Genomic DNA, 25,150 nt, shown 5'->3' with positions numbered 1-25,150 from the left:
TTTGCTTCTCCAACCACCCTGTAAATTAGAAGGCCTATATTAATCCAGCTCTATATGGATGAAGAAACAAACACTTAACATTTCTAGTGACTGGGGACAGATTTATTTGCCTGTATGGAGACTCACCTCTAATATTTGCAGGGCCCAGGGCAAGACTGCAAACAGAGGCCTACGTACCATGTATCTAAACAGCTGAAAGTTATAAATTAAGCTAATAACCAACCTAGTAATGTTCTAGCTTCCTTTTTTGACAAGTATCAATAAGAATAAAAATGAAAGAATTGTGGTATTCCTTAGAGGTCTAAGTGCTAGTACAACCCCATGCCCACAGCCTACAGACCAGCTCCTACTTGGCCTCTCCCCACCTTTGGTTCCTCCCAGGAGAGGAGGAACAAATGCACAAGAAGGTGCCCCAGGCAATACAATACAGTGAACCTCCCACCAGGGCCCCTTCCAGCCCCAAAACCAACTTACATTTTTTTTCCCCTCAGGCCTGGGGAAAAGATGGACACAGGAAAGATGTTTGTATCTGCCTTCAAAGCAGGCTCAGGCCATTTTGCAGGGACTTTTGGGGTCTTGGTTACCTAAAGTGTGGTCCAGGTTCAAGGGGGCATAAGCCTCATGCCCTGTAGCTTCCTGGATCCTTTGGGGGTCAGAAGGCCATAGGAGACCCAGAGAAAGACCTCTTGCCCTAGGTCTGAGGGCTGTAGACAGGATGAACGAGGACACACTCTATTTTCAGATAGAACATCTGGTGATAGAACTGTGACATTAATCTATGAATGAGCGCTTGAGGCACTTGGGTGGCTCAGTTGGTTAAGCATCTGACCTGGGCTTAGGTCATGATCTGAGTCACAGTTCCTGAGTTCCAGCCCTGCACCTGGCTCTGTGCTGACAGTTCAGAGGCTGGAACCTGCTTCAGATTCTGTGTCTTCCTCACTTTCTGCCCCTCCCCTGCTTGTTCTCTCTCTCCCTCTCTCTCTCTCTCTCTCTCTCTCTCAAAAATAAATAAATAAATAAATATTTTTAAAAAATCTATGAATGAACCATGAACAACTGTCAACATGGTTCTTGAGCCCCCATCCACTTTGCTAACTTTCTAATTTGTAAAGAATCATAAAATAGTCTACCAGCCCATAACTTTTGTTGGTTTGTCAGATTTATTCCCCTTGCAAGCTCCACCCAGATGTCTCACTGTATGAAGAGGTTCCTTATCGCCTAACCAGAATAAATCCTCGTGCTTCTACAAGAGGATTTGATGTCTAGGTTTTGGTGTCTAGCTTTCATAGGAAGTTAAGCATCAAGGTAGCAACCTAACTGAAGTATTGCCGCATCCATTTTTATTTGGAACTTATAGTCTGTGCTACATGGCTGGTAAATAGGGGTCCTCGTGTTTGCAGAGCTGAGAGAGGCTGGATCCTAATCTCAGGCATCTTAGGATGCTTTTCACCCCTTCCAACACATCTCCGTACCTGAAGTTTATTATTATTTTATGTTTACAGACTTAAGAGTATACTTGGGAATTAGGGAACCTAGACTTAGGAAAATAAAGGAAAACAACTTTTATTAAGTACATAAATACAGTTATGCTTCTGTTTTTCTCTCTGAAATCCTGGCCTGTCTATTCATTGTTACCAACTTACCTTCTCACCTTTGTACCCAGGGATTCCCTAGTTACAAAAGAAAAAAGAAAGAAAGAGTAAAACATATTAGAAGACATAGTTGGAGGAAGTATTTGATGTTTTTCATTTACAAAAACACATCTGTACAGTCAAGGAAAATAAGACCACACACAGAAATGTAAGCTATTTTACTTCTCTGGGGAGAAGAAAAGAACCCATTTTCCTCTTTATTACATTCTATTCTCAGTTCCACATATTTTTTTCAAACCCAATTTCTTACCCTTTGGCCCAAAGCTGAAGGAGAAACTATACACTGAAACTTATAAAAGGGACGACCTACAATGCTCCATTCAAAATTGTTATATTGACTTTTAAACTATGAACTATCATAGCTGAGAATGTTTCACAGAGACTGTTAAAGAAATTGGCTTTGAAAATGAGCTGAGATAATGGCCTTTACAATGTATGTAAATATTTATATCCATTACAGTCCTCCTTTCAAATTCAGTCTCAAATATGGAACATCAATGAAATGCATGGTTCCTTTATCAACCCTAATGAGACGGTGGCCTTTAAGGCACTATATTTTATCTCATGCTAACTATGGGGCTAACTCCTCTTCTGTGTCACTCCTGGGAATCCTGCACAACCTCCTCCATTGCGTCCCTGCCTGTGAGCCCTTGAAGTAATATGATTCTGAATATTAAGTGAACTAGGAAATTAACAACTTTAAGCAAGAGCAAGCCTTTTCCATATAGGACTTTATATCTTTCTCATACAACAATAGCTTTTAAGTATGAAAATAAAATTGTAAGATATATTTTAAGTGAGCCGGAGAAACCGATGGAGAAACAAGCTATTATCACAATTACATGTGTCAGATGGCAAAATATTGTTTTGTATGACCTTTTTTTTACAAAAGGCAAAAAAAAGGAAAACTTCGGGAAGGATATAACACTTCTCTCCAAATGAGTGGTCACTGGGAAATTGAAACTAAAAATAGAACTACGGTCAAAAGTATTGTTATGCTGCATTTTAGTTCTTCTCAGATATGTTTATTAGCATAAAGGGTTTAGGTTTTAGTATTGTGCTTAAAATTAAAGGCCACATTATAGATAGTTAAATTGGGGTACTTTATTAAAACAATTCATGTTTGCAGCAAAAACCTTACTTTTTTATATTATACTCTTTTTTCCCCTGTTTTTCTTTCTGAACTCTCTGGTCAATTTATTGTTTGATTGTTATCAGTTTCCTTCCTTCCCTCCTGCCTTCCTGCCTTCCTTTCTTTCGTCCTTCCTTGACATCTTAATTACTTGTTTGAAAGTATTCAAATTTAAGATATCCAAAACTGCACTCATTGGTCTGCCAAATTTGTTTTCTGTTTGTATTAGTGGTGCCATCATATTTCAAATCACACAGAATCAAAAGTTTATCTTTTCTCTCTACTTGCCCCTTACATTCCTTGAATCCAACCAGTTAAAATTCTCCAACAGCTGTCACTGCATTTAGTTTTAAGTCCATCCTTTCTACTGTCCGCCCCCACCCCCCCCCCCCCCCCCGCCCCAGCCAGCAGGATCCTCTGTGACCCACTCCTACTTAGCTCCATAACCTGTCTACCACCACTCTTTGCCAAGTTCTGGCTTTCTTTCCATTTCTTCAGCCTACAAGCTTGTTCCCACGCAAGAGTCTTTGTACCTACTGCTCTTTCTGCCTAGAACATCCTCATGACCTGGTTTTATTTATTTATTTATTTATTTATTTATTTAAATGTTTATTCTTGAGAGAGAGACAGGGACAGAGACAGATCATGCATGGGGGAGGGGCAGAGGGAGAGGGAGACAGAATCCGAAGCAGGCTCCAGGCTCCAGGCTCCGAGCTGTCAGCACAGAGTCCGACGCAGGGCTCAAACACACAAACCGTGAGATCATGACCTAAGCCAAAGTTGGATGCTTAACCGACTGAGCCAGCCAGGCACCTCACGTATGACCTGGTTTTATAGGTCAAGAACACATCTCATTGATGAAATCTCATTTATTTGTTGGCCTGTTGATTGCTCACCCTGCTAGCACACTGTATGAAACAGGAACTATTAATCTTGCTCACTGTATCCCCAGCACCTAAAGAATGGCCCAGCATATACCAAGCGCTCAATACATATTTGTTGACTATATGAGTCAGTGTCAGTCCCCACAGCCTATCCTTCTTGCCTTCTATGGTTCTCACAATGTTCTCTTCTTCTCTATTCTGTCATCACTGTGGCCCCATTCTATCCAATTGAATGTGATTTAATTCCCTAATAGCCACATTAAGAAAATGACAACAGGTGAAATTAATTTTTAATAATATATTTTACTGATCCCTCTAGGTCTGAAATACAAGGGTTTCCAACATTTGGCCAATATAAAAATTATTCATGAGATATTTTACATGTTCTTTGGCACTAAGTCATCCAAATTCATTGTGTATTTTACTCCTACAGCACACCTCAGTTCAGGCTAGCCGTGTTTCAGCTGCTCAGTAAGCACATATGGCTAGTGGCTTTCATTGTGCCTGGAGCAGCCCTAGCCAATGTCCCTGTTCTCAGACAGGCCGTAACAAAAAACCTTCTTCTAAGTACTCCTTTTTCTGTTTATTCCCACTTCAGTTTCCCCTTGAGAGTCATGCCAGATTAATCTTCCAAGTACACAGCTCTTGGGTTGCACCCTTCATTTGAAATCTCAGTCTCTCACCTAGCAGAGCCCAGATCTACAGTCGGCATGGAACATCCACTCTGCCCTTCAAGCTGTGTCTGCCAACATCCTCTTTAGGCACCTCCTCTCACCATTTTCCAACCCATAGCCTTCCCTCAGGTCGATGCTCATGGCACTCTCCATCTGGAATGCTTGTCCCTTCCACCTTTCTGTTCTATCCTTTCCAGTCACAACCCTACTCTCCAGAAGTCATTCTAGAAAAACCATCCCGATAGCTTCAATCTTCTCTGAAGGCCCATAATAATTCGTGCATGCAGTTTTTATAGTATTTTGACATTCTGCTTCATGGTGTAGCTATTTTTTTTTCAAAAATTAAAGTATAGTTGACATACAATGTTGCATTAGATTCAGATCTACGACATACTGATTCAATTTCTCTATACGTTATGCTATGCTCATCACAAAGTGTAACTACAATCTGTCACCATACAATGTTCTTACATTACTGTTGACTATATTTCTTATATGGTACCTTTCATCCCTGTGACTTATTCATTCCATAACTGGAAGCCTATACTTCCTACTCCCATTCACCCATTTTGCTGCCCCCAGACTCCCTTTTGGCAACCAATATTGTAGCTATTTTAGATATTTTAATCTCTCCTATAACAAACTTTTCAAAAAATATGAGTGCTTTGTCTTAATTTCTTTTCACATAATAAAATGCTTTACATGTAGACAACACCTAAGAAATACTTCCTAAAAGAACAACACACATATCTGAATGAATTTCCATTGATTATCAATCTTTCTATTAGACTTACTCATAAAGTTGATTAAAGACACCAAGAGACCAGTTTTTAAAACCTCTGGGCCTGTCTCCTCGGCTTTTGCCAGGGGGACAGCCAGGAAGAGAAATGTGATATGGTCTTTTTTTTATTCACTGTACACCCTTCTCTGCTCTTTGCAACTTTACTACAACGCCCAGAAAAATGAAAAAGAAGAAATTTTCTGTAATTATTTCTCAGGCAATCTCTAACATCTTCTACTTTTAGAGATAATAAATCAACTAGAATGCTTTTTCTTTTGTCTGCAGATCAAATTTACAAAAGCATAGTTTAGACTATTAGTTCTGTGCTCCCAGAATTTTTAACGCATTCTTTATTGGAAAAAAACAAACAGAGGTGTCTGGGTGGCTTAGTTGGTTAAATGTCTGACTCTTCATTTTGGCTCCAGTCATGATCTCATGGTTCGTGAGATTGAGCCCCACGGCCAGCTCTGCACTGACAATGTGGAACCTGCTTGGGATTCTCTGTCTCCCTCTTTCTCTTCCCTTCCCCCTCTCTCAAAAATAAATAAACATATTTTAAAAAAACACAAGAAGCAAAGAAAAATATTTTCCTGAGTTGAGTCTTCCACAAAACCCACTTAGGTATCCAAGAATGTCATGTGCTTGACCACCCTGTGTCATCATCACTCCTGTTGAGTAGAACATTTTCTCCCCATATTTCCATTTCCAAGGCCATGTCTGTCTGACTGCCCATCTGTGCCATCAAAAGCACATGTATATGTAAGTCATTTTGGCACTTGTACTACAGGGGGCAAAATGATCATTTACAGAAACTTAGCATCCTAGTTTACATTCTGGGGAAAGCATTCCACTTGCATACATACCCCTGGGCCTCTTTCTCCAGGCTCCCCTTTTTGAGCATCACCCTGTGGGGGAGAAAAAAAACTCAGTCAAAATTCCACAGCCCTACAGAGTGACTGATTGCTCAATAAAATGCTCGGAATAAAATTATTCCGAATTCCCAGATTAATAGGTTAACCCAGTGGGGAAAAAATCTTTGAACTTCACCATTGACATTTTCACCATGGAGTCTAGGGAAGAAAATCGCTGTTCAGATAGCCTTTGCCCTTTGGAGCGAAGCCAGATGCATAGGGTGCAGACTCCAGATACATTTTCATAGCTTAGGCCTAGGTTTGCTTCTCAGTTTAACAACACAGATGCAGCATTGTACCCAATCGGAGCCAGGCACTCTGGCTTTTCTCCAAGGGGCTTTGGAATGTTTTCCAAGATGTCCTTAAGAGTAATTGCTTGATTTCGGCAAGACTTAGTAAAATATATGATTGGCACAAAATTACAAGCCAAATAAATGAAATGTAAACATAAATTTAAAATGGGTGTTTAACAAAACAAAAAGAAGACACGATGGCATCATTTCGGACTCACATGATGAAGAGGTACAGTTGTGTGTGTTGTAAAGCTGCTCGAGGATTCTTCACATTCCCTTTCTTTTTGTTTTTAATTTAATTAATTTTTAAAATTTCATCCAAGTTAGTTAGCATATAGTGCTTTCAGGAGTGATTTCAGGAGTAGATTCCTTAGTGCCCCTTACCCATTTGGCCATCCACCCTCCCACACCCCTTCCAGTAACCCTCCGTTTGTTCTCCATATTTAAAAGTCTCTTATGTTTTTGTCCCACTCCCTGTTTTTATGTTATTTTTGCTTCCCTTCCCTTATCTTCATCTGTTCTGTGTCTTAAAGTCCTCATATGAGTGAAGTCATAGGATACTTGGCTTTTTCTGACTGACTAATTTCGCTTAGCATAATACCCTCTAGTTCCATCCTCATAGTTGCAAATGGCAAGATTTCATTCTTTTGATTGCCGAGTAATACCCTATTGCATATATATGCCACATCTTCCTTATCCATTCATCCATCGGTGGACATTTGGGCTCTTTCCATTCTTTGGCTATTGTTGATAGTGCTGCTATAAACATTGGGGTGCATGTGCCCCTTTGAAACAGCACACCTGTAACCCTTGGATAAATACCTAGTAGTGCAATTGCCGGGTCATAGGGTAGTTCTGTTTTTAAATTTTTGAGGAACCCCCAGACTGTTTTCCAGAGTGGATGCACCAGTTTGCATTCCCACCAGCAGTGCAAAAGAGATCCTCTTTCTCCACATCCCCGCCAATATCTGTTATTGCCTGAGTTGTTAATGTTAGCCATCTGACAGGTGTGAGGTGGTATCTCATGGTGGTTTTGATTTGTATTTCCCTGATGATGAGTGATGCTGAGCATTTTTTCATGTGTCAGGTGGCCATCTGGATATCTTCTTGGAGAAGTGTCTATTCATGTCTTTTGCCCATTTCTTCACTGGACTATTTGTTTTTTGGGTGTTGAGCTGGATAAGTTCTTTATAGATTTTGGATACTAACCCTTTATCTGATATGTCGTTTGTAAATATCTTCTCCCATTCCATTGGTTGCCTTTTAGTTTTGCTGATTGTTTCCTTTGCTGTGCAGAGGTCTTTTATTTTGATGAGGTTCCAATAGTTCATTTTTGCTTTTGCTTCCCTTGCCTCCAGAGACGTGTTGAGTAAGAAGTTGCTGCGGCCAAGGTCAGAGAGGTTTTTGCTTGCTTTCTCTTCAAGGATTTTGATGGCTTCCTGTCTTACGTTTAGATCTTTCATCCGTTTAGAGTTTGTTTTTGTGTATGGTGTGAGAAAGTGGTCAAGTTCATTTTTCTACATGTCTCTGTCCAGTTTTCCCAGCATCACTTTCTGAAGAGACTGTCTTTATTCCATTGGATATTTTTTCTTGCTTTGTCAAAGATTAGTTGGCCACATGTTTGTGGGTCCATTTCTGGGTTCACTATTCTGTTCCATTGATCTGAGTGTCTCTTTTTGTGCCAGTACAATACTGTCTTGATGATTACAACTTTGTAATACAACTTGAAGTCCAGTATTGTGATGCCTTCTGCTTTTTTTTTTTTTTTTTCAAGAGTGCTTTGGCTATTCAGGGTCTTTTCTTGTTCCATACAAATTTTAGGATTGTTTGTTCTAGCTCAGTGAAGAATCCTGGTGTTATTTTTTAGGCGTTGCATTGAATATGTGCATTGCTTTGGATAGTATTGACATTTTAGCAATATTTGTTCTTCCTATTGAGGAGCATGGAATATTTTTCCTTTGTGTGTGTGTGTGTATGTGTGTGTATTCTTCAATTTCTTTCATAAGCTTTCTATAGTTTTCAGTGTGTAGATTTTTCACCTCTTTGGTTAGGTTTATTCCTAGATATTTTATGGTTTTTGGTGCAATTATAAATGGGATCGATTCCTTGATTTCTCTTTCTGTTGCTTCATTGTTGGTGTATAGCAATGCAACCGATATCTCAACATTGATTTTATATCCTGCAACTTTGCTGAACTCATGAATCAGTTCTAGCAGTTTTTTGGTAGAATCTTTTAGGTTTTCCATATAGCATATCATGTCATCTGCGAAGAGTGAAAGTTTGACCTCCTCCTGGCTGATTTGGATGCCTTTTATTCTTTGTGTTGTCTGATTGCAGAGACTGATTTCCAATACTATGTTGAATAACAGTGGTGAGAGGAGACATCCCTGTCTTGTTCCTGACCTTAGGGGGAAAGCTCTCAGTTTTTTCCCATTGAGGATGATATTAACGTTGGGTCTTTCATATATGGCTTTATGATCTTCAGGTATGATCCTTCTATCCTTCCTTTCTTCAAGGTTTTTACCAAGAAAGAATGCTGTATTTTGTCAAATGCTTTTTCTGCATCTGTTGAGAGGATCATGTGGTTCTTGTCCTTTCTTTTATTGACATGATGAATCACATTGATTGTTTTGCAGTTATTGAACCAACCCTGCATCCCAGGTATAAATCCTACTTGGTCGTAGTGAATAATTTTTTTAATGTATTGTTGGATCCGGTTGGCTAATATCTTGTTGAGGATTTCACATTCCCTTTCTTTGACAAGCAAGTAATTGGCTTTCACGTATCTAAATACTTTAATACATCTAACTTATTCTCTTTTTCATTACCTCCCTAAACATAGTTTCAGAAGTGCAGTTATTGGATTAAATTCTGAGTATTTGAATACATCTTATGTAGTGCCTAATTGCTTTCCAAAATATGCCAAGTTACCTTTGCAATGAACAAACCACCCATTGCTATCACTAGTTATTATTTTAATATCACTGTGCTAACTGCTATAAAAAAAATTTTTTAATCTGAAATACACAAAAAAAACCCACCCCAAACTATGTGAACTAGAAAATTGCTCCCCTCTCCACACAAAAACAACCCAACAACCCTGGACTCCAAAGTTTCTAAAATGTGAATAATTAATATTGAAGGGTACCTCATTATCTCTTTTTAAGTATCATTCACTATACAGTGAAAATAAATATTCTTTATTTACTGGTTTTATTTCCTTTCTTGAAAATTGTTGGTTCCTTTTACCAATTAATTATTAGTGGTTTGATATTTCCTTATCTGTTTTATAAAGTCTTTATATACTATAAAAATTAACCCAATATCCATTGTATTTAAAGCAAAATTTCCCTGTTTTCCTCTTCATTTTAATTATTATTTTTCATTATATAGAATTTTGCCATAAATTTTCACATAGTTATATCTCTCTCCTATGACTCTTTTCATTACTCTTGAACTTGGAAGATCATCACCTGAAATATTATCTGATTTTTAAAAAATTAATCTAGAATATTTTTTTATGGGCTCACAAATAACAGAACTAGGCAAATGCCTGAAGATGGTCTGGGAGTAAGAGATACTTGTTTTTTCTATTATTATCATAGGTCGGTTATACATAAAATGGATCTATAAAAACATAAGTGCCAATATCAATTTCATATGGGATATGTATTAGTAATTCATGGAACAATGTAAAAATTAATAGGGTCACCGTTATGTAATTACTAATTTCTATTTGTTCAGTATCCCTACGTTTCCCAGATTTATTAACTAAAATGGTCATATATTACTTAGAATTTGTAAATGCAAGCTAACACAAACCAGACAATATGGGAAGTAAACATCCTGTAGTCCTCACAGAAATCATCATATTTCCAGCACTGACATATAGTACAGTGCTCTTTTGTTTTCTTCAGTTTTGTTCTTTAAATGAATCTAGAAAGAGATACATTCGTTTATAAAGAAAGCTGTTTATTTATTTACCGGGTTTCCTTTTGGTCCTCGTTCACCTTTGATACCTGGGTTTCCATGTGTACCCTGAAGGCAAAGGGAAAAATGATTGCATTAAGCAGGCATTATATTCGTTTTTTACACATTACAATAATTTCTGATCAGCTCCATCCCATAAAATGGGGGAAGACTGTAAAAAAACTTGACCTACCAAGCAGAGATTTACCTGTATTCTCTCTTTTACTACAAACAAGGAAGACTGCACTGTCTTGAAGAGGTAGATTCTCTAGATTTGCTCAAAAGAGGACAATGTCTCTCCCTCCCTAATATCCAAGGGATAATCTCAAAGATGAGAGAAGAGGGGCAACCTGGGTAGCTCAGTCAGTTAAACGTCCTACTCTTGATGTCAGCTCAGGTCATGATCTCGCAGTTTGTGAGATCAAGCCCCATATCAGGCTCTGTACTGGCAGCATGGAAACTTCTTGGGATTCTCTGTCTCCCTCTCTCGCTAACCCTGTCCTTCTCTCTCTCTTTCTCTCTCTCTCCAAATAAAGAAACTTAAAGAAGAAGAAGAAGAAGAAGAAGAAGAAGAAGAAGAAGAAAAGATGAGAGAACTGGCACAAAAAGAGACACTCAGATCAATGGAACAGAATAGTGAACCCAGAAATGGACCCACAAACATGTGGCCAACTAATCTTTGACAAAGCAAGAAAAAATATCCAATGGAATAAAGACAGTCTCTTCAGAAAGTGATGCTGGGAAAACTGGACAGAGACATGTAGAAAAATGAACTTGACCACTTTCTCACACCATACACAAAAACAAACTCTAAACGGATGAAAGATCTAAACGTAAGACAGGAAGCCATCAAAATCCTTGAAGAGAAAGCAAGCAAAAACCTCTCTGACCTTGGCCGCAGCAACTTCTTACTCAACACGTCTCTGGAGGCAAGGGAAGCAAAAGCAAAAATGAACTATTGGAACCTCATCAAAATAAAAGACCTCTGCACAGCAAAGGAAACAATCAGCAAAACTAAAAGGCAACCAATGGAATGGGAGAAGATATTTACAAACGACATATCAGATAAAGGGTTAGTATCCAAAATCTATAAAGAACTTATCCAGCTCAACACCCAAAAAACAAATAGTCCAGTGAAGAAATGGGCAAAAGACATGAATAGACACTTCTCCAAGAAGATATCCAGATGGCCACCTGACACATGAAAAAATGCTCAGCATCACTCATCATCAGGGAAATACAAATCAAAACCACCATGAGATACCACCTCACACCTGTCAGATGGCTAACATTAACAACTCAGGCAATAACAGATATTGGCGGGGATGTGGAGAAAGAGGATCTCTTTTGCACTGCTGGTGGGAATGCAAACTGGTGCATCCACTCTGGAAAACAGTCTGGGGGTTCCTCAAAAATTTAAAAACAGAACTACCCTATGACCCGGCAATTGCACTACTAGGTATTTATCCAAGGGTTACAGGTGTGCTGTTTCAAAGGGGCACATGCACCCCAATGTTTATAGCAGCACTATCAACAATAGCCAAAGAATGGAAAGAGCCCAAATGTCCACCGATGGATGAATGGATAAGGAAGATGTGGCATATATATGCAATAGGGTATTACTCGGCAATCAAAAGAATGAAATCTTGCCATTTGCAACTATGAGGATGGAACTAGAGGGTATTATGCTAAGCGAAATTAGTCAGTCAGAAAAAGCCAAGTATCCTATGACTTCACTCATATGAGGACTTTAAGACACAGAACAGATGAAGATAAGGGAAGGGAAGCAAAAATAACATAAAAACAGGGAGTGGGACAAAAACATAAGAGACTTTTAAATATGGAGAACAAACGGAGGGTTACTGGAAGGGGTGTGGGAGGGTGGATGGCCAAATGGGTAAGGGGCACTAAGGAATCTACTCCTGAAATCACTCCTGAAAGCACTATATGCTAACTAACTTGGATGTAAATTATCTAAAAAAATAATTAAATAAAAAGAAAAATAATAAAATTTAAAAAAAAGAAGAAGAAGAAAATATGAGAGAAGAGAGTGCTCCAATCCTGTTCCAGAAAGGCGTTTTGTTTTCCCATTCTCAACCGCCATAAAGCTGGCTTTTCTGAGAGTTTTTAGGGAGACTCAGTAAATGCTAAATGACATAGTTTTGTGTCTATCTCTATTAAAACAAGGTATGTTACAGCATAGGGAATATAGTTAATGGTATTGTAATAGTGCTGTATAGTGACAGATGGTAGCTGCACTTGTGGTGAACACAGCATCATGTTTAAACTCATTGAATCACTCTGTTGAACACCTGAAGCTAATATAACATTGTGTGTCAACTCTACTTCCGTTAAAAAATGGTACATTAATCTCTAACAATATTGAGTGACTAAAATTGTCAGATTAGCTCAGCAACTAGTAAATTTTCTTTACAGTTCATTCTAAAACATTGAATATCCCAAGTACACCTTCCCAGAAAACCTCTTGGTGTAATAAACATAAGTGAAGACTTTATAAGAAGGGGAAGTTTAAACCTTTGCTTTGGTCCAAATCAGCTTCTACTGGCTGCCACATTATCCTATAACATATCTAACTTACATTTTGGAGAAAAAAAAATAAAGGACAGACCCTCCTGCTTTCTAATGCCTCAATTGATAGAATGGTTTGAAAAAATATAGTCTTTGGACCCAAGTCTCAAGAGAAAATGTGCACAGTCTAAGCAATTCACAGTGCACATTCCGCTCCCTGCCCCCAAATACAAGCATTCGTTCAAAAACTGTATCAATGCATTTTTGTGAGATATGTCCACTGGGCTTATGACCTCAAAGGTTTGAAACAACATAAGTAAATGGAATACTGAATGAGCAGCATGGATGCATCAGAATGAAATGTATTAGAGAAATATATAGTATCTCTACCATTGTGATGTTTTTTCAAGTCCCTTCCCAGTACCTAGATGGTACCTTCCAGATGTTAGGCCAGAATATAAAGGAAACACTCCTTTTGGGATTATCTTATCAAGTATTGAATCATCATAGTAAATCCTGCCTTTAACCTTTAGTTGCCAAGTTCCATTTCACAGGATTCACTCTAATCCCCAAAGCTTCCTGACCAGCTTCCTCCCTGAGAGGCCCACACAGTGTTGCTCTGGATACATGTGAAGTCACAGTTAGCTTCCAGAGAGATCCATGTCACTTGTTCTTAGGTGGAGTGGGATAAAGCTTTCCCTAAAGCACCAAGGATTTGTATGACCTTTTTCTTTGTTTTCACTTCAGTGTTGAGAAATTCTGGCCCCAATTGTCACATCAGACGTGATCCTGAAATATCCTTTGTGAGAACAGCTTCATCATTTTAAACCAAATCTGCCCTCAGTTCAGTTCAGGTCAGGAAAATCCCAGGCCTGTTTGTAAGGACAGAGTGTATCCCCTTAGGAATAAAAGAAAAAAACAGCATTTCCGTGTTTGCTGCTATTTGCACACAACTGCTTTCCTTCCTTCCTTTCTTTCTTTCTTTCTTTCTTTCTTTCTTTCTTTCTTTCTATTTATTCTTGAGAGAGAAAGAGACAGAGCATGAGCGGGGGAGGAGCAGAGCAAAAGAGGGACACAGAATCCAAAGCAGGCTCCAGGCTGTCAGCACAGAGCCCAACACAGGGCTCCAACCCATGAACAGCGAGATCATGACCTGAGAGGAAGATGGACGCTCAACCGACTGAGCCACCCAGGCGCCCCACAACTTCTTTTCAACAGCATCAAACAGTCCTGCGATTTCAAGCGTCAGTAGAGCAATCATGACTAGGGCTTCCTGACTTGACCGTAAGTTCAAAGTAGAAACATACAAAAAAAAAAAAAAAAAAAAAAAGTGGAAACATACTCACAGGAGGCCCTGGATCGCCTGGATCCCCTTTCTCACATTCACAAATCTTGTGTTCACACTGGGTCAAGAATGAAATCCAATATTAACACATAATGAAATGCAGCATTTCAAATCTTATTCCCTTGAAGAAATTTTACCAAGCAAATTTATGGAGTTTTTGCTCTCCCTTTTCAAGTCTTCTAGGCTAACTCAGATCTGGTAAGAGCCAGCTAATAAAGTATTACTAAACATTGCCATGGTTAGATAAATTAGACCTCCCACCAAAAATATATGTATAACATCTAGTTGCCAGTTAAAAGGGAAAATAAACATTTTCAGTGGATTTTTGGAATTTCTTCCTTTTCTCTTCTATACAGTACATCAAAGCTCAATAACATACAAATATCAAATATTCCTTTAGTCAAAAAGGAAAACATGTGGCATACCATATTTTATCAATTCTAGGATGTACATTTCTCCTTATTTTAACATGTCTGAAATCAGAATGAGTCTTATTTGAATCAGGCCTGATCATAATGAAGGTGTTATTTTCTGCACATGTTCTTCAAAACTTAACAGAATGAAATGGAAGAAAACTCCAGAGACACTACTGGAGCACACTCAAGAAATGCTGCATCACCAGTGTTTTTGATGGCGCACAGCTGATATTAGGGGGAGGTGGGAGGAAGGGCATCAATGACTCAGAAACAAAAAGCCATGCAGAGGATTTAGACTCTGAATGCGAAGAACTTTTAGAAATAACCAATTTAGTTTGCTTCTACTTTCCCTTATACGTATGTACAAAAGTGATACAGGATTTAAAACTCTATGTCTAAATAAATCTAAAGGGACTCTTACCATAAGTATAAAATCAAGAATTGTAATTTATAAGAAGTTACTATATCACAGCTTAATTGGCAGGGTCCTTTCCTATCTCAGTGGTACACAAAACAATGGTGTCTCTGACCATTTGATGAAACATGGTGTTCTGCAGGGTCTGGTTGGCTCCTATTATCTGTACATTTCCTGATGTTTAATAAGCAGTTTATCAAACAAAATTCGCATATTCCAAACTCTGTGTTAAGAAACACATATGCAGTATAGAAGTCCTCAGCAACATTGTGGTCTTCGGTTGTGCTAAGCACTATCCAAACAATATCAGCCAGCTTCCTTTGCCACTTTGTATGGTTGCCACCAACAAGAAGGAGAATGAACTTAAAGTCAATCCCTGGGCAGCAGCAGGAGACTCTGAGTGGTGTCTCTGGGCTAGGAATCTTGGCTAACACACCTCCCAAAGTGAAGGATCCCCACGAGTAGCTGGTATCAGAGACATGCTTAGAATAAAGGAAGTGTTACCAAAACAAGCAAAAACTATGCCATTTGGGGGGGGGGGGGCACCTGGCTGGGTCAGTTGGTGGAATGTGTGACTCTTGATCTCAGAGTTGTGAGTCCAAGCCCTGCATTGGGTGTAGAGATTACCTAAAAATAAAATCTTTTAAAAAAATTATGCATTTTGGCCACCACTGATTTCTAAAGTTACTCTCTAAAATCATATTAAATATTTCTTACTTTTTCTAAATTTTCCAATCTGCAGTAGATAGAGCAGCATAAAAGAAATCAGATGGCTGCCTCAAAATTGGCTCATTTTAGAAAGAATTAAGCATTTTTGTTTAGACACTCTTTATCTTCTAATGTGAATTACAATGCTGATTTGATTATGCAAACTTTTAGAGTTAATTCATAGTAATCAAAGCATGTGGTGCTTACCTTCTTTTCAAATAAGATATCCTAGGAGGGAAAAAAGAATAAAACATTAACTCGCTTCATGGTTCTGCTTCCAGCTTCTTATTAGTCTTAATTATTCTCTATGGGATATGCAATTTTCAAGAAGAATAGCAATTCAGTCTTTTTAACCTTATAAAAGCAGTAGAGCCTCCCAGCCAACCTCCCAAGGAGCACTCTGAGCCATATCACAAGAGACAGGAAGGGCACTAACATTAAAAATTACTCTTTTTTGAGGAACTTTATCTTGTTACATCCTATGTTCTAGCTTTTGTTTTCTTAATCAGCTCTCTAATCTCCATAATTTGGCTACAAGCTTGATCAGTCATAATAAAGACTTTTCACTTTTACTTATAAAGACTTAGCCAGAATACATAATTGTATGTTTTCTCTACTTTTATTTTTCCATCCCTATACATACATGCATTTTTTCAAACATTAAAACATTAAGTTTAGCGTGATAATTTCATGAAATACCAACAAGCCTTTCAAGTCAGTCAGGTCCAGACTTTCATTTTGCCTCAAGGAAACTTGAGTCTGCTGTGCTGTCACTTGCCCAATGTCATACACTTGGGTGGAGCTACCTAAACAAGTTCAAGTGGTACTTTATACTTACCCACACAGTAATGAATGAGCCAGAATATTTTTCAAAATTCCTTTAAATTCACAATTTTAGAGAAATTCACAATCTAGTCTTTGTCTAACATCTTGACCTACTTCCGCTGAATGAGGTACTATCTGACGAGGGCACTAAGGCCACGTCCGAAGCCAAACATGGGAAAGAAATGAACCAATGCTTACAGATGAGAGAATTGTTTTCATAATGTAGAAATGATGTGTCAGATTGATGCCTTACAACTGGACCTGAAGGGTTAATTTCATATGATAAAATAGAAAATGGAAATAAAAAGCCCTAGAATATTTGTTGCAAGATATTAAAAATGAAGTGGGCACCTGGGTGGCTCAGTTGGTTAAGTGTCCAACTCTTGCTTCTGGCTCAGGTCATGATCTCATGGTTCGTGAATTTGAGCCCTAGATCAGGCTCTGCAATGTCAGTGGGATTCTCCCTCTCCCTCTCTCTCTGCCTCTTCCCAGCTCACATTCTTTCTCTCTCTCTCAAAATAAATAAACTTAAAAATAAAATGATAAGAAATGAAGAATGTAATGAGGAAGTTAAAGATAAGTCAGAGCTGTACCTTTATGGAGGACCCCACATCCCTTTAGTTTTATTTTTACTTTACCTTTATTTCCATACAAACTAATAATACAGAGCGAAGATGTAGCAAAATGCTTTAAGCAGTTCTAGGGATCTAATAGGAGGACAAAATTAGGCTGAGAATTAAGCATCGTCTGGAGTTTTTACCCTGTGTCTACCATGAACTAGCTGTGTGGCTTTGGACAAGACACATAATCCTTCCAGGTCATTTTCCAAAAATACAAAAAATAAGAAATTTTGACCATGGGGTCTCAGGAGCTGTAAACCTCTGGCCACACACCCTATTTACAAAACTCAGAGTCTCACCAATGGCCTTTTGTCCCTTCCTTCCCCCTCACTCTCCACCCTCCTGATTTAAAATAGCCAGCCAGTATAAATTCAGGCTGAAAGCAGATGAACTGCTTGTATCTTTATGAACTAACAGGTCATGTGGAGAAATGGGAATTCAGATATACTGACAGTCTTGGTGTAATTTCCCCTCTCCAGAACATTTGGCTGTGCCTAGAAAACTGAAGATGTGCATACTTTATTTCTAGGTTGCCCAGGATGAGTCCTTGTTTCCACCTGTTACTCTGACATTCCTTCCAGACATATCTTAGAGAAATTCTTGAAGTACTTGTATATTTCAGCATTCATTATTTTCAATAGTGAAAATTTGGAAATAATGAAAATATCCATCAGTATTAGAATCGGTCAATAACTGAAATATTATTCAGCAGTTTAAGTGAATCCATTGGGGCTACATATTTCAACATAGAAAATTTCCCAAGGACAGTGAGTGATAAAGCACGTTGCAGAGGGATTTATAGAATGTGATCCAAATTATGAAAATATTTTGAACACATGTCAGAAGTTTAGTTTTCCTGAGAGAGGGAAAGGAATTTGAAAATAGTTCAAAATATAATAAACAAGTAATAATTCAAGACAAATTGTAATGTTTGAAAGCAACTACTGAAAGAAATAAAAATGCAAAGTTCTGTCACCTTACAACCTTTTTATAATAAGCAACACCCTTCTATTATCTAGCATCAGTTTTTAAGCTCATGAATTTAGCTGCCACTATGCCTGATGTATAATTTTACACTTTTTCAGCTCTTCCTTTGAGAATTTAATTTCTGCTGTGCCACGTTAACTCTTTAAAAATATGTGCCATGAGGCTTAAAACCATAACAACATAACTAACTAATTTTGGAACTCATTTGATTTTGTGTTTGCTGGAATTTGTATTTCTATGGAAACAAAAGTAGACCAAAGACTACACAATAGATAAGACTGTTTCAAACAAAGAACAAAGCTCTATCCCTAAGGACACTTATAGTCTATAAGCCCCAGTGACAGAAAACAGCCACAGCAAGCAGCGTGGGAAGGAGATCCCAGACTGGGTGGGGTGGTGGGAAACAAGACAGTTTCTGGAAATAGGTGGGTTTTCTGGATAATTTTCAAGAAGAATGCAAAGGACCAGCTCATTGATGGAATGCTCCCCTATATGTCAAAGTTTATGAGGAAAAAGTCATAAGGACTAGTGTGGGCAATAAGACAAAGGAAGCAGTGAGGAGGGACATTTCAAAGAGTGGACAAAATGGCCCATGTGGACAGAGCTGGACACCTTGGGAAGTAGTGAGTGCCTTCACTTAGCAGAGAGGCAGGTTATGTAGCATACAGCTGGGAGAACGTGGTCAAAGCCATAGGGAAGGGCACGTTCAGTTAAGATCTAGGCAGATGAGGGTGCCTGGGTGGCTCAGTCGGTTGAAAGTCCAACTTTGGCTCAGGTCATGATCTCACAGTTAGTGGGTTCGAGCTCTGCGTTGGGCTTTGTGCTGACAGCTCAGAGCCTGGAGTCTGCTTCAGATTCTGTTGTTCACTCTCTCTCTGCTCCTCCCCCGCTCATGCTCTGTGTTTCTTTCTCTCAAGAATAAATAAACATTAAAAAAATTTAAAAAAAGATCTATGCGGTTGCTCTAGTTTAAATGGAAGGGATAAATGGAGAAAAGCCCTCCCTTGAGCGAAAGAAGGTGCATTTTATTAATGGAGGCAGAGTTCTATGATGGCATATATGTGGAAGGAGAAGACTAGAATGGAACTGCCAATTTTGTGAATGAGTATGAGGTCAATGCTCTGAGAAGGGGACAGAGGACATGTGAGGAAGGTGGCAAAGGTATTGGCACGGTAGCAGATGGGATCAGAACAAAGAACTTAATAGGCGAGGATTACAAACTGTGACAAAAAAATATCTACAGCTTAATATAATGGCAAAATAGCCACCATAACATCTTTTCTGAAAGACCAACTATATGTATGGGATATTGGGTTGGAATTGTTTCCTTGGTTTCAATACTGTTATGTAAATCATAATAAAATAGTATTAAAACATTTTACATATCCTCTTCAATGTGGAATCATCAGGTATCTCTTGGGTCATTCAGAGTTGAAATGTATTCATGGGGTTCTTACATGATACTTTCTACTAGAGGTACCAGGGAGTTGGTAATGATTCCTTGATTTGTCTTGCTTCCTGCAAAATCTGTTCATTGTGGGCACCCATGTCCATTAAATTCAACTGAAGTCTACTCCTCAGTAAAAAGAAATAAACTGCTGATATAAAAAACAACCCAGTCGATTTCCAGAATTGTCATGCTGGGTATAAAAACCTTGACAGAAAAAGAGTACACACTGCATAAGCTTGTTTATATAAAAGCCTAGAAAATGTACACTAAACTCGAGTGACAAAAATCAGATCAGGAGCTAAGAGGCAAGGGAAGGATATTGTGCAAAGAGGCATGAGGAAATTTGGGCGTGGCAGAATGTTCTGTATCTTAACTGTGTTGGTGGTTTCGTGAATGTGTACATCTATCAAAACTCATAGAATTCTGTACTTTAAGTAGATGCAATTTTTTTTTAAATTATACCTAATTAACTTCTTTTAGAAAGTCAACTACATAATCATTTCAAAATGAAAAGCTTAAAAATTCAACAAAAAAAATGTAATGGAAATAGATTAGATGAGGAATTTTTCCAATGGCCTGATCAAGAGTCAAGTTCTGCCTCCCACATAGTGGCAATTGGAAATGTTGAAACTTAGCATATTGTTCTTTGAGGGCCTAATAAGCACTTTGGTTGCTGGAAGTGTTTGGAAAGCAGCATCTCCTGAGAAGTGGCTTGTTCATAGAGCTTCCATCTGAACAAACAAGCTGAAATCACAGGATGCTAAGCAAGAGCGGGGTCATTGGGACACTTGATCATTTTATGGTTTCCCCCAAAAATGGACAAATAGTCCTGTGTCAAGTCTACTGCCAAGATCCTGTGTTCTGAGTTGGGCAGGAGCTCTCAGCCAAGACAATGTGTCTAGAAGGAGTATGAACCTCCTGAGCCTACACAACTGGCCAAAGAGATGCCTCCCCTGCAACTTCTATAGTCAGCAACTGGCAACTCATTATCTCAATTCAAGTGTTCTCTCCAGCACATGCTAGAATCTTCTATTTTGGGTTCAGTGGTAAGGACTGTTTACATTATGGCACAGACAGACCTAGGCAGTTAGCCAGGTACCCCTGCACATTTCCCTTTCATGCAAAAAAGATGCTCGGGGTAAGCACTCCCCCTAACTCCCCTGGGGACTGAAATCACCATCTCCAACCTGGGCTGAGCTCTCCCTATCTACTCCCAATGCCCAAGGAAAAGAGACCAGAAACAATAGCAGCTTTGGAGGAGGGATGTTGCTTAACTGTTTCAAGGCAGTGCTGATTGAGAAAATCTTAAAACACAGTTTCTATTTTCCCCCTTCAAGATAACTTCATAGGGTTAACTGTGAAGACCTCAGGGCCTTTGCATGGCATTACATTTTCAACTATAAAATGAGGATAATATAGTACTACATCATAATATTGTTGCAAAATAAAATAAAATAATGAATAAAATAAAAGATGTAAGTAAAGTACTCAGAACAATGGCTAAGACAGAGAGCACTCAAGACATGATAACTATTATTTAGATAAAATAGTTAATGTCTCATGCTGAAAACAACAGTTATAAGAATAACTTACAAGTTATTATCTTAAAGTTAATATTTAAGAGAATTAACTTATAGAATAGTTATATAAATATAACAGAAAAATATAATATAAAAATATAAATATAATATAAAAATAAAATATAAATAGAATTTAAGTTATTAACTTATAAGAATAATGTTAGGAAAAAGATTGGGAGAAGGGACAAAAGGGCAAAACAATCTCTGAAACAAGGCTGAGATTTTTTGCAACCTATAGAAAACAGCTATATGAAATGCCTAGTATAAGGGACACATGTGCCTTGCCCTCTTCTCAAGAAATCAAAGAAAATCAGTATTTGTAGGAAAATCGATTTTTAACACTTAACAAATCAACCACTTTTTCTCTAGGAGTTTTTTCTTGAGAAATACTCTGAAGAGGGATTTTATTTTGATTGCTTTGCCTTGTGTTTTCCCAAGCAGAAAGGAAAGGATCTCACACACAGCTGAGCAATCAGCAAAGAAAAGCATCGACATAGCTAATCAGACCAATCAAATGGCACTCATTGATATGTGGGAGAAACTGTTGGGTGACTGAAGGTTGCAGGTGATTTTACATTGGGTGGGCTTGCGAACACCTAAGAAACAAGGACATAATGAAAAAATTAGAAGTCTATGAACTTTGCTTGAGTAGCATAATATTGCTGTAGGTGACATATTGAGTCAAAACGTTTCTGCAGATGTTAAATGGGGAAAAAACCCAACTTAGTACAAATACTGCAGACCACAAGTTGACCACAAATTGAATATAAGTCAGCAGTGTTCGTGATCCCAGGATGTATAAACAGGAGACTGAAGTGTATAACTGGAAAGTAATTCTTCCCAAATTCTCAGCATTGCTTGCTTCATAGATGTGGTCTTCATTCTCAGCAATAAAGTTAGGAATGCAATTCCAGAGCAGGAACTCTGGTACTTTCCCAGTTTATCTGGTGTAAACTATCAAGGAAGTGGAGAGACTTCGGAAAGATTCTCTTAGCTATTTCCAAGGTGGATTCTTTTTCCTTTATCTTTCTGACCCAGTATCTATCCTCACAGAATTTATAATTAAGGTATCAATATTATGGTTGGAAATATATATATAAGACCCACTCCTCAAGTACCTACCAGGCGATCTTGAATTTTATCTTCAAGTGTGGGATCACTCAACAGTAGAATGGGCTCGCTGGATGATTCCCCAGATATCAAACGAAGTTTGGCTTCATTGACGACAGTGGAAAGTCCAATGGTGATAAACAATATTCCTGCAGTTCTGGCGTCTTCAGAAATACTCTTGACATCTGGATTCTTTGGATGGTCAATGCCATCAGTCATCAGCAAAGCCACTTTCACACCATCCTTACGCCCTTCTCTCTTAAGCAAACTAGTGGCATTGGAGATTGCATAATAGGAGAAGGTGCCTTGCCCAATGAAATTCATAGATTTGACCCTCTGTTTAAAAGTCTGCAGATCCTTCCAAGAAGAAAAAGGTGGATCAATTTGGACAGAGGTGCTAAACTGAAGTGCTGCCAGTTTGATATCATATTTCAAGGAGCGAACCGGGGTCAGTTGGAAAACCTTGTCACTCAAGCTAGCCACAAAATCTTTCTGTTTATCAAAGAGAACAATTTTAGAACTTTCAGAGCTGTCCACAATGAAGACCACATCTATGAAGCAAGTAGAGTCTGAAATAGAACAAACAGGTTAGGCAAAATATTTGTTCCTAATCAGGAAACCACTTTGCCTAAGGAAAGCCCTGAGGTGGTGGGATGTGTGTTGTTTTGGAGAGGAGAGGGGAGTGCAAAAGAGAGGTGCCTTGGAGATGGGGCTTAAGTTGTGAAGAACTACATCTCTTTCCAAATCTAGAAATTCTTTGCCTCTTAAAATCATGCAAATGAAAAGCCAACAAATAAAATACCATGTATATCGAGCATCTCCTCAAAGTAAAAGCTGCTTAGAAATCCAGCAAATATTGGGCAAAGCTGTCTAGACGTAAACAACACTTTGCCTAAATCTCAGGTTCTATGTCACATTCATGAGGCTTCATCTTGTTCGGATAGTTGGTTTGGGGATTTTTTTTTTTTTTTTTTTAGCTTTTTTGAAATCCAGGGAGAAAACAACTATACACATCACTTTAGCAATAAGGGGGAATCTTAAAAACAGAGAACTTGAGCTTGAATTCTAGCTCTGCATCTTACTAGTTCATTTGTCTACGGCCTGAGATATGCCATTTAATCTCTCTGGGCTGCCATTTCTTTATGAGAGTGGCACTTTCTGTCATTACTATTTTATAAAGCTACTGTGAGGCTCAAATGAGATAATGAATGTACAAGGGCTCTAAAACATCTAAAGTTTTTATAAGTATCCTTTGTATGTATACAAGGTATATTATTATCACAACATAATTATATTAAAATAGAATATTACATATGTTTTTATATATGTATGGTTTGATATTTATATCAAGTGTTATTCAGAAAAAAATATTCAGGCTAAAACTAATCATTAAAAAAAAACTTTTTTTTTTTTTACCCTGGAAGTTATTTTTCTTTGCAAGTAAATTGGACTTTGATCCTTTCTTTCTTTGTCCATGTATTGTTTGACTCATAAAAGCTGGCAAAAGCAGGAGATAGAAGACAAAATGTCTGTTCCACATCATGGCAGGTGGTGAAAGGTCATCTGTCTTGTAGCACCTTTAATAGAAAAATCAGTTATAAATACTTTGGTAAAATAAAATGTTTGGTATTTTTTAATTTCAAGCCAGCAGAATTGAAAACCAGCATGTGACAAGAGAAAAGGGTTTTCATTCATATTTCCAGAAAAACATCTACACTGAGATTTTAGAAGATTTTAATTGAAATAAATCATGGCACCACAAGCCAACACTTATTACTGAATATTTCTATATAGTCAAAGAATTACAGCCAAGTAATCTGAATTTCCCATTTTATTATGAGAAGCAGAGAGTGGGAAAAGCCATTTGAGAACACTTCAGTCCCACTCTGTATGATGACCATGGTTCAAGCATAGGGTCTGTTTTGACATTTCCACATTCTTCAAGGTGATATCAGATTGCTACATGGTTGTTTCATTATAACTAATTCCTGATGATCTCAATATTTTTACAGGGTTGTAGAGAACCACCATCATTCCAGTCTTAATAATACATGCACAACTTTAGTGACTTCAAAAGGCTAGTCAAAAATGAAATTGCCCTTGTACTCCCATAGAACATCATTTCTCTTTTATGCTCTTGCTTGGAAACTTCATCTACAACAGAGTTCCAAGCTGGACTACAGCTGCATATCCAATGAATCAAATGAGTATGAGAACAAAAATAGCAGATTTGCTCAGCAACATTGTTCTTCCAGCGAAGAACTGATGGGCAGAAATAAGACTTGATATCAGAACACACTTCCTCTGAACATTCCTGTGAAACTATTTTTCTGGGTCAATTAACAATGAAAACTCTAATCCTGTATTAAATCTTCGGCCATCTTCATCCCTCAATATGCCCAGCTATCCGCTGGATGACTTTTAAACCCACAGGCTTCCCTGGCAAGAGAAAACTCACATGTGGCTAGCTCAGTATACTGGAGAAGGAACAAAAAGGCTTTTTTGAAACAATGTTCTGCATGGTTTGGAAATGCTCTCCTTCTTAAACTATACTGACTTCAGAAGTTCTGGAAAAGGAAATCACATTTTCCTTCACTTTGCCTTCAGGGAATGGGAACCAGGAAATCATGAGCATGATTTTTCCAGGCTCAAATAGGGGGTGGAAATATATGCAAAGGTAGTGAGGAATGGAATGGATCACTGACTTCTTTCATATATGCCAGATAGAGAAACCCAAAAAGGAATCAAAGCTGTTGGGTTGAGGATGAACCAATGGATGGCTCCATGCCATAATCTGCTCCTCAAGTAATATCGCCTAGCAGGAAGTTTATTAAGCTGACTCTGTATCAGTCTGGCCAAGCTCCTCTTT

The 25,150-nt window shown here is 38.2% G+C and overlaps 2 protein-coding genes across 2 annotated transcripts in view; one reads left to right on the top strand and one right to left on the bottom strand.

Moving 5' to 3' along the window:
* Positions 1 to 25,150, top strand: part of MIOS (meiosis regulator for oocyte development) — a 124,325-nt gene that overhangs the window by 29,876 nt on the left and 69,299 nt on the right. The window lies entirely within an intron of this gene.
* COL28A1 (collagen type XXVIII alpha 1 chain) overlaps positions 1 to 25,150 on the bottom strand; it is a 177,858-nt gene that overhangs the window by 150,781 nt on the left and 1,927 nt on the right. Inside the window, exons 2-8 of the mRNA XM_086695633.1 lie at positions 23,698 to 23,858; positions 22,294 to 22,850; positions 15,917 to 15,937; positions 14,172 to 14,228; positions 10,312 to 10,365; positions 5,987 to 6,028; positions 1,644 to 1,670 (exon numbers count right to left, since the gene is read on the bottom strand). Coding sequence (XP_086551759.1) covers positions 1,644 to 1,670; positions 5,987 to 6,028; positions 10,312 to 10,365; positions 14,172 to 14,228; positions 15,917 to 15,937; positions 22,294 to 22,850; positions 23,698 to 23,824 — 885 coding nt within the window. The 5' untranslated portion in view covers positions 23,825 to 23,858. The remainder of the gene's footprint in view (positions 1 to 1,643; positions 1,671 to 5,986; positions 6,029 to 10,311; positions 10,366 to 14,171; positions 14,229 to 15,916; positions 15,938 to 22,293; positions 22,851 to 23,697; positions 23,859 to 25,150) is intronic.

This window comes from Puma concolor, chromosome A2 (genome assembly GCF_028749965.1).
Source record: "Puma concolor isolate L17-30 chromosome A2, mPumCon1.1.hap2, whole genome shotgun sequence".
NCBI classification, from domain to species: Eukaryota; Metazoa; Chordata; class Mammalia; order Carnivora; family Felidae; genus Puma; species Puma concolor.
The sequence above is the reverse complement of the archived record's forward strand: the minus strand, read 5'-3'. Positions and strand labels throughout refer to the sequence as shown.